The sequence below is a fragment of the Vespa velutina genome, chromosome 6 (assembly GCF_912470025.1).
Source record: "Vespa velutina chromosome 6, iVesVel2.1, whole genome shotgun sequence".
NCBI classification, from domain to species: Eukaryota; Metazoa; Arthropoda; class Insecta; order Hymenoptera; family Vespidae; genus Vespa; species Vespa velutina.
In genome coordinates this window covers 8,756,092-8,771,942 of record NC_062193.1, presented here as the reverse complement: position 1 = coordinate 8,771,942, position 15,851 = coordinate 8,756,092, and the positions used below count along the sequence as shown (strand labels likewise).

General features: G+C 30.9%; 3 protein-coding genes across 13 annotated transcripts; 1 reads left to right on the top strand and 2 right to left on the bottom strand.

Moving 5' to 3' along the window:
• Positions 1-25: 25 nt before the first annotated feature.
• Positions 26-5,894, bottom strand: LOC124950182 (transketolase-like protein 2). 2 transcript variants are annotated; one of them, XM_047496567.1, is made up of 8 exons: positions 5,645-5,894; positions 2,273-2,418; positions 1,985-2,174; positions 1,676-1,910; positions 1,456-1,599; positions 1,196-1,369; positions 890-1,105; positions 26-779 (listed from the first exon to the last, which is right to left on the bottom strand). In XM_047496567.1, exons 1-8 carry the CDS (start codon positions 5,749-5,751, stop codon positions 108-110), a joined length of 1,884 nt encoding a protein of 627 aa, XP_047352523.1. In that variant the 5' UTR covers positions 5,752-5,894; the 3' UTR covers positions 26-107. The 2 variants fall into 2 exon arrangements, with proteins under 2 accessions (XP_047352523.1, XP_047352524.1); XM_047496568.1 differs by lacking the exon at positions 5,645-5,894 and adding an exon at positions 3,465-3,652.
• A 455-nt stretch (positions 5,895-6,349) lies between these two features.
• Positions 6,350-13,243, top strand: LOC124950184 (signal peptide peptidase-like 3). Of its 8 annotated transcripts, XR_007101282.1 has the most exons (8): positions 6,350-7,291; positions 7,546-7,611; positions 7,708-7,844; positions 7,928-8,232; positions 8,321-8,664; positions 8,812-9,237; positions 9,395-9,550; positions 10,154-13,243. XR_007101282.1 is itself a non-coding variant. In XM_047496579.1 (7 exons), exons 3-7 carry the CDS (start codon positions 7,816-7,818, stop codon positions 9,461-9,463), a joined length of 1,173 nt encoding a protein of 390 aa, XP_047352535.1. In that variant the 5' UTR covers positions 6,350-6,908; positions 7,546-7,611; positions 7,724-7,815; the 3' UTR covers positions 9,464-13,243. The 8 variants fall into 8 exon arrangements, 7 of the variants coding, with proteins under 7 accessions (XP_047352535.1, XP_047352534.1, XP_047352532.1 ...); XM_047496579.1 differs by having other exon boundaries at positions 6,350-6,908; positions 7,724-7,844; positions 9,395-13,243; XM_047496578.1 differs by having other exon boundaries at positions 6,350-6,908; positions 7,696-7,844; positions 9,395-13,243.
• LOC124950183 (calcium release-activated calcium channel protein 1-like) lies at positions 12,694-15,399 on the bottom strand. Of its 3 annotated transcripts, none has more exons than XM_047496571.1 (3): positions 14,721-15,330; positions 14,320-14,576; positions 12,694-13,732 (listed from the first exon to the last, which is right to left on the bottom strand). In XM_047496571.1, the coding sequence occupies exons 1-3, from the start codon at positions 15,001-15,003 to the stop codon at positions 13,241-13,243; spliced, it is 1,032 nt and encodes a 343-aa protein (XP_047352527.1). In that variant the 5' UTR covers positions 15,004-15,330; the 3' UTR covers positions 12,694-13,240. The 3 variants fall into 3 exon arrangements, with proteins under 3 accessions (XP_047352527.1, XP_047352526.1, XP_047352525.1); XM_047496570.1 differs by having other exon boundaries at positions 14,320-14,630; positions 14,721-15,327; XM_047496569.1 differs by having other exon boundaries at positions 14,320-15,399.
• Between the last annotated feature and the right edge of the window lie 452 nt (positions 15,400-15,851).

The window sequence follows — 15,851 nt, the reverse complement described above, 5'->3', positions numbered from 1 at the left end:
ATATATATATATATATATATGTATATATATATATATATATATGAACACATCTCATGTGACCAATTCCAATTCATATTATGACCATTTATCGTAAAACAAATATAAAATTATAACTTCAAAATGTCTTGTACCGCTAAAGTGATTTTACGCGCACTAATGCCATAGTTATCAATCAAGACATTAGGAGGACCAGATCTTGGTACTTCAGGTACAGCAAGTTTTTTAACAATAATATTTCGTTCCAAAGAAACGGCAGAAATTACCGCTTCCCCTAAACCACCTTCGGGATAATGATCTTCGACAGTTATGATTTTACCGCCGGTCTCTTTAGCATTCTTTATGATTGTTTGAGCATCAATTGGTTTAATAGTAAATGGATCGATCACACGAATATTTATGCTGCTCTTTGCTAATTCGTCGGCTGCTTTAAGTGCTTCGTGCAGAGTTACTCCAGCACCTATAACAAGAACTTGATCCTTTGCAGTAGACCTCAATACTTTAGCTTTTCCGGCAGCAAATATTTCGTCGTTTTTATATACAACCGATGTAGCTGGACGCGAGGTACGAATAAAACAAATGCCTTTCGTATTAGCAGCCAATTCTATGGCACGTTCGGTAGAGACAGCATCGCACGGATAAAATACAGTTGATCCAGGTATCGTGCGGAACATAGCGATATCCTCCAAACCCATTTGTGATGGTCCATCTTCACCGATTGACACACCACAATGTGAACCAACAAAATTTACGTTCGTTTGAGAAATTGCACCCATACGAATCTATAGCATTAAAATAAATGATGTTAATAGATTACATAAACTTGATATTTTTCAAAATAATAATAATAATAATAGTAATAATGATAATAATAATAATATATAATTTTTACCTGATCGAAGGCACGTGTAAAGAATGTAGCAAACGCTGATACAAAAGCAACAGCACGATCCCTGCAAGCAGTACCGATGGCAACACCGACAACATTTTGTTCGGCTATAAAACCTTCAATAAATCTAGTTGGATCGACAGTCTTTATTTTCTCAGCAAAAGTAGAATTCTTAGTGTCGCCATCCAAAGCTATTACGCGTGAATTATTCTTCGCTAACTAATAGGGAGAAAAAACAAAAACAACAAAGTAAACTTTGGAACGTGTAATTAACCTCTAATATAAATAGACCAATATAAATAGACAAACCTTGGCAAGAGCAGTGCCATAAGCTAATCTAGTAGCTACTTGTTCTCCGAGTTTATAACTTGGAGGCGAGGCCAATTTAATGTTACTAATGTCTATTACTGGAGCATCGTCAACTAATGGTTTTTGAGGATGTAATCCCAAAGGACCAGGATTTTTTAAAAGTCCAGTTAAATGCTGCAAATAAAAGAAAAAATTTAATTAATATATAATAAAAGATTATCAACAAATTATCATCGATTATAATATTCATGATAATGTACCTGAATTATTTCATTTGCTTTAGTTCCAAGAGGCTTTCCATGCCAATTGTCTAAGTCTTCTATATTTGGAAAGCTTTTACCTTTAAATGTTTTTGCCAAAACGGCAGTCGGACGTCCCTTCGTATTTTGTGCTTCGTGGAATGCCTATCAGAATAAATGAATAAATATAAATATTAAAATAGTAAATTATGACTTCTACAGATGTACAATTAATATATACCTTAGCAAGTTCTTCAACATCATGACCATCAACAACTAATGCATTAAAACCAAAAGCTTCAAGCCTTTTACGATAAACTTCCATATTATGTTGAAGAGAAGTAGGTTCACTTTGTCCCAAACGATTAATATCAAATATAGCACACAAATTATCTAGTTTATAATAAGACGAAAAATGCAATGCTTCCCAGATAGATCCTTCTGCTGCTTCTCCATCGCCAATTAGACAGTATACTCTAAAGAAGAATAAAATTGTTAACTTTTGTTAAAGTAGAGCGCATAAAAAATAATTTTTATTTTATTTGTATACCGGTAGCTAGCCTTATCAAAATTCTTTCCCACATAAGCCATGCCTGCTGCAACTGAGAGACCTTGACCTAAAGAACCTGTTCCTACGTCTATGAAATTAAGCCTTGGAGTAGGATGGCCTTCTAAGTCACTATCAAACTTTCTTAAGTTTAATAACTCACTGGCTGGAAAAAGACCAGCTTCTGCCCAAGCTGTGACATAAAGAAAATATATTTTATTTCTTTCATTTTATTATATCACAATTTAGCATCAATTAATTATAAACTTTATATCCTATATAATATTTTACCTGCATATAAAATGGGTGCTGCATGACCTTTGCTGAGTATAAATCTATCGCTACTTGGATCACGTGGTGCTGATACTTTGTAACGCATTGTATGGAAGAAAAGAACGGACATAATTTCTGCCATTGAAGAACATGATGTAGGATGTCTATAATAATGATATTAAATATATTATTTGCTTAATTATTATCTTTCCAAAAAATAAAAAAATTTTCAATTACATACAAAAAATAAAAAAGGAGAGAAAGTATCGATAATAAATACATAGTAACATTGAAACTGTCCCAAATCCTAATATCAAGATCATATTTATATATATAATCATAAATTCTTATCAGGGTCAAAGTGCCACTCATATCAATCGCGCGATGTACCCCCAGGTCGAATAAAGGACATTAATTAGAAGAATAAAAATTCATATTAACGTCTTTAATTAATAGTAATAATTTAATTTTTTAATTTAACGAATTTATAAAAAGTAACGCATTCGATCTTTCATAACCTTATCGTTATAGCGTTAACCTAAGCGCAACAAATGTAAGGTTATGTACAGCTTCAGATTAAAAAAAAAAATGAGAAAATAGTATACATATTACAAATGAATCAATGTCATATGATTATTACATCTGCAATTATATTAAATCCTTCAATTTTCTTTTTATATAGTAATTATCGTATTTAATACATATGTGTGAAGAACGACGATATACACATAACAAGATATCATCTGTGCATGCTAACCAATTATTATTTAAACAAGAATTACGTATAAATAGAAATATAATCGTTCAACAAATAGAAACATTCTAAGAGCTATACGTCTAGTGAAAGGCAAATACAAGTACAGGATGAAAAGAAATATGGAGAGAAAGAGATAGAGAGAGAGAGAAAAAGACAATTGTCATTTTTTCTTCTAAACACATAATAATTCCAAATGAACATAATTTACTATTGAATATACTATGAAATTAAAGGAAATAGAAAATCATATGTTTATCAATATTTATTAAGAAAATAGCCTCTCATTAAATCATTGCAAAAGGCGCGCGCGCGAAAAGGAAAAAGAAAGAAAAAGAATGTTAATGTGCGTAATAAGAATTGAAAAATAAATATTTTTGTAAACAAAATATATATATATATATATATACATATATATATATATACGAAATATAATAATTATAATAAAAAACAAACCCGCTTTTTGATGATTCGGTTGCTTTTATGCTTTGCAAACGAAGTCTATTTGCTAAGTCCTGTAACTTAGTTACCTCCGTGGAAGATACCATCTTGAATATGAAGCGTTAAAATTTGAACGAATGTATATTCTACGAGAAGTACTGAATAACTAAAGCCGGCAACAGATTCTACGAGTTACATACTTGCGAATTGTAAATTTCCCCTACCACTTGACTTCCTTGTCGCTGATATATTATACACTTACATCAAACGATCGTAGAACATCCGGTTATCAAACTTATTATTACAATTCGCAATTTACCTTCCACACATATATCGATTATTTTTCATTATTTTTTCTTCAAGATTTATCATAATCATATGTACTCGCACGCGCAACAAGTCATCAATAGTTCTTGCCAATTGATTCGATACCACAAAAAATCATGCTCAGTCATCATCATTTTGATTTATCGGAATTTAATTTGAATTTTAAATTACACCGTAACGCATATCAGATTTTTGTTTTTCTTTTTTTTTTTTTTTCTAAAAATAGAACAAATTTTTATTCGATTATTCAATTGAACAAATATTATTAGTCAGTATTTTACGGAAGATATTATTTTCCCGCAAAAAGTATCATACGAGGTTTTAATTTCTAACCTATTCGCAACGAGTCAAGAACACATCGTAATTCCTTCGTTATATTGTTTTTCTTCGTTTTGTTGCAATTCCAATTGGCAAAAAAAAAAAAAAGAAAAAAAAAGAAAATAAAAATTACGAAGCTGAATCAATGATTCATATTTTCCCGTCGAGTTGATTGAAAAAATGCGAAATTCCATTGCTTATGTTACAGTAATTTCAAATTACTTCCTGTATTTCAAATAACTTCGATCTTCAATTTTTCTCTTTTTACGTCGTAAATTTCATTCAATCTATATGTGATTTTGAATTTGTAAAATTATATTCACGTATTATATTTATATATTTCCATAGTGTAATGACAAGTATTCTACACAAAGTACTTGTGCTATATTTGTATATATATATATATATATATATATATATATATATATATTACATAACATATAGGTACACGTGGAAGTGCAATTTCATTATTACAAAGCGTTTTTTGTCAAAAGGCATAAACTTCAAGAAAAATAACCTCTTGATAACAAATTTAAAAACTTCATTGATTGGAAATGTTAATTACAATAATAATTATTGTTCGTTAAATAACTTGTGATGTCATTGTTAAAGGTAAAAATAAAAAAAAAAAAGAAAAAAAAAATTACACGTAATCCGAAGGTTTCTTAAATCGACATTGAAAGGATTTAAGAGTACGCATAAAAAGAAAAAAAAAAACGTTAAATACGTTCGAATATGACGTAATATCTCGATACTGTTGAATAATACATAAATATGAGGTTTTAAAAAGGCTATTTTGATCTCGGTAGTCACCTGTCATTACAAATATTAGAATAAATGATCAAAGGTTTCCATAATCGAACAAAAGATTAAATATCTATATATGAACGAAAGATTCATCAAGAAAAAAAAATTGTTCATCGTAAAATAAATTTCAATGATATGATAAAAATAAAAAAGAGTAGAAGAAAGAGAGAGAACGACAGAGAGAGAAATAGAGAGAGAGAGAGAAGGAAAGATAATAATAATGCCGGTAATATGTGAAAGTTGTTCTCTTCGTAACAAGAGGAAAGAAGCACAAAGAGATTGCATATTACAAGAAAATAAATTCATTCGTAATCCTTTAACCAATATTAGAATTCATTTCGTTCGGACGATATCTGCGAATGTGGCAGTAAATTCGCTTATCACGCATATCATCGTATGATTTCAAAGATGGTCGCGCAAACAATGTCTCTCTCTCTCTCTCTCTCTTATATTCTACCGCGATGTACTTTGTCATTCTTGACGTCCGTCACTTTTAATTTCTATTTCAATTCTTGAAACAACCGAAGGTCATTTTAACGCTGTTAAACGTTATAAGAGGCGTAATTTATTATAACGTTTTACAATGGACTCTTTTAGGCGCGAATTTATAAAATTTCCTCTACATCATAAATCATCGATGATAATATAAAACTTTAATATTATTGGTAACATATTATTACTATCTAACGATAATTTCACGTTAGAATTGTTATTAATGCATTAACGAATATGAAAAATCTTACCCAGACTTGCTGGCTTGCGTGGCCTCGATCGAACGAATCCTCAATTTATTAGCAATATCTTTTAATTCCTGAATGGTTTTTGATTCTGGTTTGTGATAGTTCGCCATTCTTTCAATAAAATTTTTTTATTACTCGATATAAGAAATTTGACTTATTTCGTAATTAATGGAAAATAACAAGATTGGTTAGAACTGGAGCATGCAACAAGTAGAGAGACCGCGCGAGCACGAGGAGGTAATAAAACCGAGAATAGATAAAAGAACTCGAATTTCCAACTCAAATCGAGTCGATGCATCGAACTTTCATTCTGCATTTTGCGCGCCAACAGATGGCGCTGTCCTAGCCTCGTTCGTAAGATACATTAAGGTGACTTCAAGGCGAATTGACATGAATGTTATTGAATGTCATGTAACGATTATTTTTCTTCATTAAAGGAAACTTATAAAGAAAGAAAAAGAAAAAAATGTCCATTCTTTTTTCATAGATTATAAATTTTAATATTTCTTTCATAAAATCGTATAAAATTTAAAATGCAAAACCACGTGTTGCGTTCTTTTTCACATCACAAACGTTCGTATTTTCTGCCTACATTTTCTATTCTTTTCCTTTTCCTTTTTTTTTTTTTTTAACTCTTTAATTGTCGTATGTACATGAGAAAAGAATTATTATACAGGACAGATAAAAAGAAGAGAAAAGAAGAAAAAGAAAACAAAAAAAAAAACAAAAAAAAAAGATTGATAGAATAAAAGATACGCCAAAGAGATAAATATGTTATTTCGTAAGAATTCGATCTTACGACCTTATGATTTACGAAAGGAAAAGTTTTTAGAATCTTTCAAAGAGATATTGTCTCGTTAAGTTATAAAAGATATTAATAAATATGCGTATTAGTTTGATAGAATAAATCATAGTAGAAAATAGTATTGTTGAAAGTAAAGAGAACATTTTAGAGACATATCCAGTGGACGCGCTTTCTGGCGGACCTGCGCCTGTCAAGCAGTCGCCAGCAGTCGGCAGCAGTCACGAATGGTTGACCTATGCAGTTGACTGTGCTGGTTGACCGATCGTGCGGTATTAATCGCGCTTTTTCTTCTACGCGCTCTCGAAACATTTATACTTACTTTTCGGCGATTTAATCGTATAGGAAGTTTATCTTACGAGTGAGGTGATGATTAATAATCGTGAATGGGCTAGACTTCGCATCGGTCAGGTGAGAGACAGGTGGATGGATTGAGGAAAATCGCCAGTCGAAATACAATCTAGGGTAAGGGAGTAGCAACCTCTTGGGGCCAGGGCCAGTCACGTGACCCGTATGTTTACCAAAATGGTGAACGTTCACCGTTCGGAATGTACTTCGCTATTTTATCGAGCTTCCCTCTCGTACAATGATGAGATCGAGCGAGGATACACGGGAATTCGAGTGATCTATTCATTTTTACATCAATCTTCGCAGCTGCCACTAATTTAAGTTTTGATGTCTTAATATTTTGTTACCTTGTGCTTGGTTTGGTAACGCGGAGAGTCGTGAGCGAAAGTTTGAAAGTGGACGAAAGAAACTATTGCTTTCCGTGTATTATAGAAGCAACCGTTGCTCCTACCTGAAAATGATTTTAATTATTAATGGCGATGACAACATTCTTCAACATGGTAAAATGGCTGTCTTATTTATTTTGCCATTAAGAATGTTTTACTTTCAACAGGGTGCATTGAGATTTTTTTTACTTTTTCATTCTACAACTATATTATATAATTTTAACTGGCACATATATATATATATATATACATATACATATACATATATATATATATATATAAAACTTCATTGTGTTCTTTAATATTTTTCTTCTTATCCTTTTTTATATAGCAAAAGAAATGATTTATTTTCATTGTTTTCTATATAGGTGATGACTGAAGTCTTAAGTGGCCTAACTCTGTTTGCCAATAATGTTTAATGTGATGTGCGATAGGTAAGCTTTTCTTTTTTGATTTAGTTTCTGTACGACAAGGCAAAAAAAGTGACATTGTTTTTTTTTTTTTTAATTAATTCATAGTTTTATCTACAGATGATCTCTGATATAGGTTAGTGCAAATGGAAAGTACATTAAAGGACGTCTAAATGACACAAAGTGTCTTAGCATAACGCTGTGTGCTACGGCCAAGCATTGCTAAAGATGGCCACGTATCAAGTTGACTATCAGTGGTTAGTTTTATTATTTTGCAAAGACATAACACTTAAAAACTTTATTTCATTGATCTGTATATTCTGATTGTATATTTTTTTAGGGCTTATTCTATAATGGATTCATCCAGGATATCCACTTTCCTAATTTCAATTCTACTGATAGTCTATGGCAGTTTCCGATCCTTAAATATGGAACAGGAAGCAAAAGAAAGAGAAAAAGAAAGGCAACGTAATGGAATGTCGAGTAATAGTAGTACTGGAAACAAAGGTGGTGCTAACGGAGCAAGAATCCAAACCTTAGATACAATGCATGCTCTCTGTCTACCTCTTGGTGCTTCCATTTCTCTACTCGTCATGTTTTTCTTTTTTGATAGCATGCAAATGCTCTTAGCAATATGTACAGCCAGTAAGTTTATGAATAGTTATCTCAAAAAAAGTTCATCATCTGTTATTATAGAATGGTAATGGAAAATATATACTATTTATATTTACAGTCATAGCTACAGTTGCTTTGGCATTTCTTCTACTACCCATGTGTCAATATATAATTAGACCCTGCACAGATGGAAATAAAATATCCTTTGGCATTTGTGGAAGATTTACAGGGGCAGAATTACTTTCATTTTCACTCAGTGTGAGCATAGTATGTGTATGGGTACTGACAGGACATTGGTTACTCATGGATGCAATGGGCATGGGCCTTTGTGTAGCCTTCATTGCATTTGTTCGATTACCAAGTTTAAAAGTATCTACTTTGCTATTAACTGGACTTTTGATTTATGATGTTTTCTGGGTCTTCTTTTCATCTTATATATTTAGTACAAACGTAATGGTTAAGGTGAGTCATTATGTTATTATTTTATCTTAATAATCGAATTTGCATGATTTTTACATAATCAGAGAAGTATAGATTTCTCAAATCAAATAGTATAAATTTTCCAAATGTTTTCCAAAGGGATATAATTTTAGATATTACTTTTCATAGGTAGCAACTAGACCTGCTGATAATCCAGTAAGTCTTGTCGCCAAAAGATTGCACTTAGGTGGTGTAGCTAGGGAGGCTCCAAAACTTCCTCTACCAGGAAAGCTGATGTTTCCTTCGATGCATCAAGCGGGACATTTTTCAATGCTAGGTCTTGGTGATATCGTTATGCCAGGTCTTTTACTCTGCTTTGTGTTAAGATATGATGCATATAAAAAGAGTCAGCTCTTGCCTGGTGGTTGTGAAACAGGAGTTCCACCACCACGACACTTCAACCGTATTAGTTATTTTCATTGCTCCTTAATTGGCTATTTTCTTGGTTTACTCACTGCTACTGTAAGCTCTGAGGTGTTCAAAGCTGCACAGCCTGCCTTATTGTATCTTGTGCCCTTTACCCTTCTGCCACTACTGACAATGGCTTATTTAAAGGTACATTTTAAGCACATAAGTTTTTCCATGTTTTATCGCAAAATATAAGTTCGCATATTATAGATATATAGATATAGATATATATATATATATATATATATATATATACATATATATGTACATATATATACTTCAGATTTAAATCATAATGTTTTAGGGGGATTTACGTCGGATGTGGAGTGAACCATTCATATCTCAACAACCTTCTATATATATGGAAGTTTGACAAGAGTCATGGCTCTTGAGAAATTATAATACAAGATTCATTGTCATTTAAAATTTTTAGTTCTGGTCTTTGTCAGTATCACTTTAAGTAAGTAAGATTTTCCATACATGACACATTCACAGTTTTTTAATATCATTGATTCATAAAAAAGCAAATACATGTTCGAATATTAACCAGGACATTACATAGTGCACCTAAGAATTTCTCTTATAGAATTAATTTTCATGAACAAAGTAATATTAAGAGTGGAGTACCGTTTATGCACAAGTTATCATTTCTTTCTTTTCTTTCTTTTTTTATATATATATTTTTTTATACATTAAAATAAGAAAGAAATAATTTTTATTTCCGAAATACCAGCCAATACTCCTATTTTGTCAGCGTTCTTTACATATATCTTAAAATGTTGGTGTCAAGTATGAATAGAGTATGTGTGGTAGATAATTGAGAGTAAACAATAAGTATTCTAAAATTTATTAGATACGCTAAACTATAAAAATTATTATTTGGAAAAACAAATTCTACTTGCTTTTTGTTTCAATTTTATTATTATTACTATTATTATTATTATACTTACTATCATTATTATTATTATTATTATTATTATTATTATTATTATTATTATTATTATTAATATTATTATTATTATTATTATTACTATTATTATTCTTTCTTTTCTATTTTTACGAGAATGTATGTGCAAATTGAAAACATTGAAGTAATTGATCTGGATATAAATGAAAAATGCTTAATAGTCACTCCACTCTATATTGATGCTTCAGCAGCAGAAGATTGCATAAAATATTTTTTATTTATTATTTACGGAGCATCGAATGAATTGTACGTAACACCGATTTATAATTAAACTAATATACATTTGTTTGAAAATTTAACTCTAAATTCAGTGAATATGTGTGAGTAGGTTGTGACTTTCTTTGAAATTAGGTTAGTATAGGAAAAAGCAATGTTTATGTAAATATATCATTTTCATAATTTAAAAAACTCAGAGTTCCAGTTCGCTTTGGCATTGTGAATAAGCTTAACTTATAGAATTTTCTTACTTGTTCGATGAACAATAAAATTGAAAATATTATTGAATTGCAAAATAATCAATGTGAAAATAACATGATTAAAGACGAACTGTATATTTGGGTTTTTATTCCGAAAAAGTATACCCAATTTTAAAGAAAAATTAATTCTTTGAATAGCTTCCTAAGCACTTGCTATGGATAGGATACTTGAAAGACTTTATATGTTTATTTAAAGACAAGACTGAAAATAATGTGTATAAAAATCAATTTATCGAGAGATTTTTCAAGAACAAATTTTCTTTAACTTTTGCCTGCATCAATTTATAACATAGTAGGTTGACATAGTATAATACTACATAATATTACATTAATGCAGTATAATACAATATAGTATAAAATAGTATAATATAATACACAGTATGCTATGACACAGTATAAACAGATCAAATAATTCGCGATTTCATACAGATTAAATAATCAGTGTTTATCAATTGAACTTACATTACGCAAAACAAATGTATATGACGTAACAACTCATCTTGTATTTCTTTAAAACATATATATTATGTTATTAGATTGTAACAAATGTTGAGAGAAAGATTTATTTGTATATCATGATTCTAGAGTATAATTTTATGTTCTCAAAATAAGCATACTTTTGCCAAGATTGTTAAGATGCGTTTAGATCAATCGCGTTAATATACATGGTAATCGTGCAGGTCTGCAAAAACAGTTGCGAATGTTGCAAACCTTTTTAACGTAGGTTATTATTCGCGCACTTGCGTACGATGTATCTGCAATATTGATAATTGTATCAAGCGATTCGGCACGCTTTCTTCTGAGCGCACCTTCATATTTTTTAACAGTACTTCCTTATGTTCGTAAAAAGTAACAGTGGCAGTAAGTGATAAATTATTTTGTACAGTAGCAACATAAACCAAAAAGTATTTGATTTTTTTCCTCATATGCTGATTTACATATGTGGTTTTAAAATAAAAAGAAAAAAAGAAAAATACAATGCGCGTTATTTGTTATTATGCAAATGAAATAATTAGAACAAAAAACATTTTAAATAGCATCGTGCAAATAAAAGCATTGGAAATTGTCAAGATTTATCGTGAAGATTAATTTCAGTTTCATGCTGAATGTATGTATTAGAATTAAATTACTCCCATTCTCAATCTGCTTCTTTGATGGTGTTTTATCAATAGATCCAAAGTGTCTAGTTGTGAAAATATTTTAAATTAAATACACTTTTTGGTACATAAATTATTTAGTTTTTGCGTAATATTATCTGATACTTCCCATTTTCTGTTTATCTACCTGTCCATAGCACAAACAAGTTTTCCTTTTATCATGATATATCATACGTTATCGAAGTACGTTGTTTTCAGTCGAATCGTGTTCTCGATAGATAATAATTTATTTCTCTCTACGAGTATTTTTCGAACTTGATTTTTTGATACTATATATCGATAACACTTATGTGTAATGCGATAAAAAAAAAAAAAAGAAAAAAAAAAGAAAAAAGAAAAAAAATATCTATATATAAGATAAGGTTTAGATTAATCATTCAGTTGTATATATAATTAATCTAAGAATATTTAAATTTACATCACGAATATCTTCCCATTTTTAAAAGTAAGATCCTATCTCTGAAGATATGTATTGAAGCATATTTTTAGATTAAATTAAGTACCATTTAAAATATAATTAATATCGCGCCATCAGATATACGTACATATATAAATGAAAACGTTTCTGCAATTAGATAGAAATCTTATGAAATTTCTTTATCCAGAAGATGCATTTATATAACAGTATTTATATTTCATTGTTCTCATCCTGATATTAATTTCATTCATAAATATGTTATTTTGTATAAAAGAAGAAGGAAGAAAAATCTAATATTATAAATTAAATCGATTAAATCGCAACTTAATTTACGATACGTTAATGAAAAATGCGTTATGTGTAGTCAGGCATTTAAATTATATATAACGAACCTCAGTTTCGTGGAAGACAGCGATATAATTATTATTTACTATGGAATTTCGTGCAAAGTCTGAAATTTTATCGACAAAAAATACTGTTCGTTATGTAAATTTAAAAAGAAGAAAAAATATATATATATACATATATATACATATATGTGTATATATATATATACATATATATATATAAAACAAAGGCGCAAAATGATTCTTTGATTTTTTTAATCCAAAACAAACAGAAAATTCAAAAAGAATGCATACGTATGATAGGCAAAAAGAAAAAAAATGTTTAATGAAAAATTGAAAATTGAATCGTGCATTAGGAATTAAATACCGTAAGATATAATTAAAATATTAAACAAAAAAAAAAAAAAAAAAAACAAGAAAAAACAAAGAAGAAACGAAATAAAAACGCGCGCCTATTTGTCCCGTTGCAAATTTTGATTCTGACGTGTACATCGATGTACGTTTTTATATATAACGATAGATAGCCATTTTCGTTTGTGGCTGTGTTTAATAAGTAATTTATTAAATGTTTATTAATGTTTATTAAACAGACTTATACGTGTATTTTCTTCACCACTACTATGCTTAGAAATGATCGTTCTCGAAGATGATATTATTATATCCAATAGGAACATGTAACTTATTCTATCAAAAACTTGTACATATACTTGGTATATATATTTGAGTAAATATGTCCAAAAAGTTTCGTTGTTTTCAAAATGTAATGAACTTGCCATTTATATTCGTTATACCGTAGTATGATTTATCGTTGCATTATCCAAATTTCTTTTTATACTCTCTAATTCTTTTATATCCGATATCGATGTTTCACACTTATAAACAACAAGAGAATGATAAAAATGGACGGCAAAAGCTACGAATACTATAAGTACTGGTATTACTATAATAGTACTGGCAGTAGCAGCGGTGAAGGAATAATCCCAAAATTTGACCCAACAAAGTATCGCTACTTCGACCAAAAATAAAAATAATCCTAAGACCGTTGAAAATGCCCAGGCCAATTCTATAAAACCACGCATTCTTTCGTGTGGGGATTCTGTAATGAGACGCGATATTTGTAATTTACTGATAGCTTCGACGTTCGGCAAAAGATATGTGCTTATCATTAAAGCAAAGATGTGCACCGATACTAATACCGTCGTGCAAACCGCAAACATAACAAACAGCCATTCCGGTACCGCAGTTGGATCATTTATTTGTAGTTCTACCATTGCGACCTGAAGCATAAAAATAATATACAAATTTAGTACGATCAAGAAAAATGACTAAGAAAGACGCAATATCTTTATGACATTCCTTGATATATTTTGACTTTTTATCAATTTCTGATTTCTTAAATTTATACTTTTTTTTTTTCATTTTTTACGATGTTTGCGATACGATTACGGTGTGAACGTCAATCTTTTTATGATGCCGTTAAGTAGAAGTTTAATCGCACAACGCTATCTTTTTTTAATTAGTTGATTGGAGGATGAATTTTCAACGTGAAATAATTCTCGCGCAAAAATATATAGAAGAAAGCTGTGTTTGTCTTGCATAATCAGAGATCAAGCTTGAAGATCATACATGGAATTGTCGTTGATGTTGATTTAATGATTTTCAGGAAACGTTGTGTAATCGCAGGCAGACTTTGTTCGTGGTAACATTTTTCAACGATTTCTATTTTCTATGATATAAGGTAAATGAATCGAAAATCTATCATTACGAGGGATTTACTATGAGATCATCGTAGAAATGACAAATGAGAATGTTAAGAAAGGATAGCTATATCGATGTTCGTGTTATCCATTCGATCTTAGCTCACCATTGCGAAACCACTTAAAAGTTCGGACGTTGTCGCGGTTGCCTTTAGTTTTGCTCTGCTCATGTGCAATCTCCTCCAGGAGAGGCTTTGTGGTCCATCATGTTCATTAATCGAAGGAGATGTAACGAGAGGTACATTCGTTTGAGAATTTTGTGGTCCGTTGCAAGCGCAACAACACGTGTTGCACGGTTGTACGCTACCTCCAAGTGTGAAATTGTTTGAATTTGAAGGTAGATAAAGATGCGAGGGAGGAGTTCCTACAACGTTAGATCGCATGTCCAACGTGACATATTTGCTGGCTCTGTTCCTAGCTGATAATATCAATTCGCTTTGGGTCGAGCAAAAAGTGTTATTCTTCGGATTGTAAGTGGAAAAATTAGATTCGCTTATCTGATACTGACTGTGCTTTGGCAAATGCAACGTAGAAGTCGAACGTTGTTGCTGCAATCCACCGTAATAAGATTTATGCGAGAGACCATAAGAATGTCTCCAATTTGAATGAGTGATATCACTTTGCGTCGATTTATTCGATTTACCGACTATAAATTCATCCGCGCAACTTTTCCCGCGCTTCTCATCTTCGAAATGATCGAGACTCGCGCTTTTCGATTTAATCGATTCGATTGATTCCAAATTATCTTGCGACATGACGCTATTTTCCTTTAACTTTGAATTCTCGCACATTATTCATTTCGCACGCTATCACTTTATCGAAAGATTTCTATTCGTAGTGAATTCGGCGCAATCCAGACGCAAACTGAGAGGATCTTTACGACTACCTCGCGAGCGACTACCAGACAGATCGCTGAAGTGGATACTACGTCACGATGTACCTCTGAATCATAACAATAGTATTAATCGTTTTCAAGCTATGTCGATCGCATAATAACCGAGTACGCCGATCCTCCTCCTCCTCTTCCTTTTTCGCTCTCCTCCGTTCTTATCCTTTTATCCTCGGAAATGAAAAATAGAAATCGGCTACTCATTCGATCTTGACGAATCCGACGAGATGTACGTCTACATAAGGAAATTCATTGTCATTAAGATTTTTCACGTCAATATTTATATGATTCACTTATTAAATGGAGATAGAAAGCTGGAGAGAGAAAGAGAAAAAATAACGAAGGCTGTTTGTATTCCAACCAAGCGTTTTCTACCTACCCCGAAGTAAATAGCACGTGTTGATAAATACATGCTCGAAGAAAATATCGCTTTATTATTTATGGAAGGAGAATTGCCTTGTCCGTAATTTATGTTACGAACATTCGTACGTAATCGCTCAATTTTCGTGCGATGGAAGAATACGAATCATTTCTTAATGTCTATCATAAAGATAATAAAACATGGACGATTTTCAAATCCGTCCAAAATTTTCCATTGTTAGAGAAGATTACTTACATAAGCACTTAAATTTTTCCAAAAGAAATTTTCGATGGAAATTCGAACTATGTAAATATATATGTAAATGTAAATGCAAATGGAAAGGTCTCGCGCATTTCCATATAACTCGCATTCGTTGACCTTTAATAAGC

Bases quoted from the DNA above. Each gene is read 5' to 3' on its own strand.
- LOC124950182 (XM_047496567.1), bottom strand. From the start codon at position 5,751: ATGGCGAACTATCACAAACCAGAATCAAAAACCATTCAGGAATTAAAA. The intron at 1,106-1,195 runs GTTTGTCTATTT...TCTCCCTATTAG, and splicing joins ATGGCACTGCTCTTGCCAAG to TTAGCGAAGAATAATTCACG. The intron at 780-889 runs GTAAAAATTATA...TTAATGCTATAG, and splicing joins TTACACGTGCCTTCGATCAG to ATTCGTATGGGTGCAATTTC.
- LOC124950184 (XM_047496579.1), top strand. From the start codon at position 7,816: ATGGCCACGTATCAAGTTGACTATCAGTG. The intron at 7,845-7,927 runs GTTAGTTTTATT...ATATTTTTTTAG, and splicing joins TATCAAGTTGACTATCAGTG to GGCTTATTCTATAATGGATT. The intron at 8,665-8,811 runs GTGAGTCATTAT...TACTTTTCATAG, and splicing joins GTACAAACGTAATGGTTAAG to GTAGCAACTAGACCTGCTGA.
- LOC124950183 (XM_047496569.1), bottom strand. From the start codon at position 15,003: ATGTGCGAGAATTCAAAGTTAAAGGAAAATAGCGTCATGTCGCAAGAT. The intron at 13,733-14,319 runs GTGAGCTAAGAT...TTTATGCTTCAG, and splicing joins TTTTAAGTGGTTTCGCAATG to GTCGCAATGGTAGAACTACA.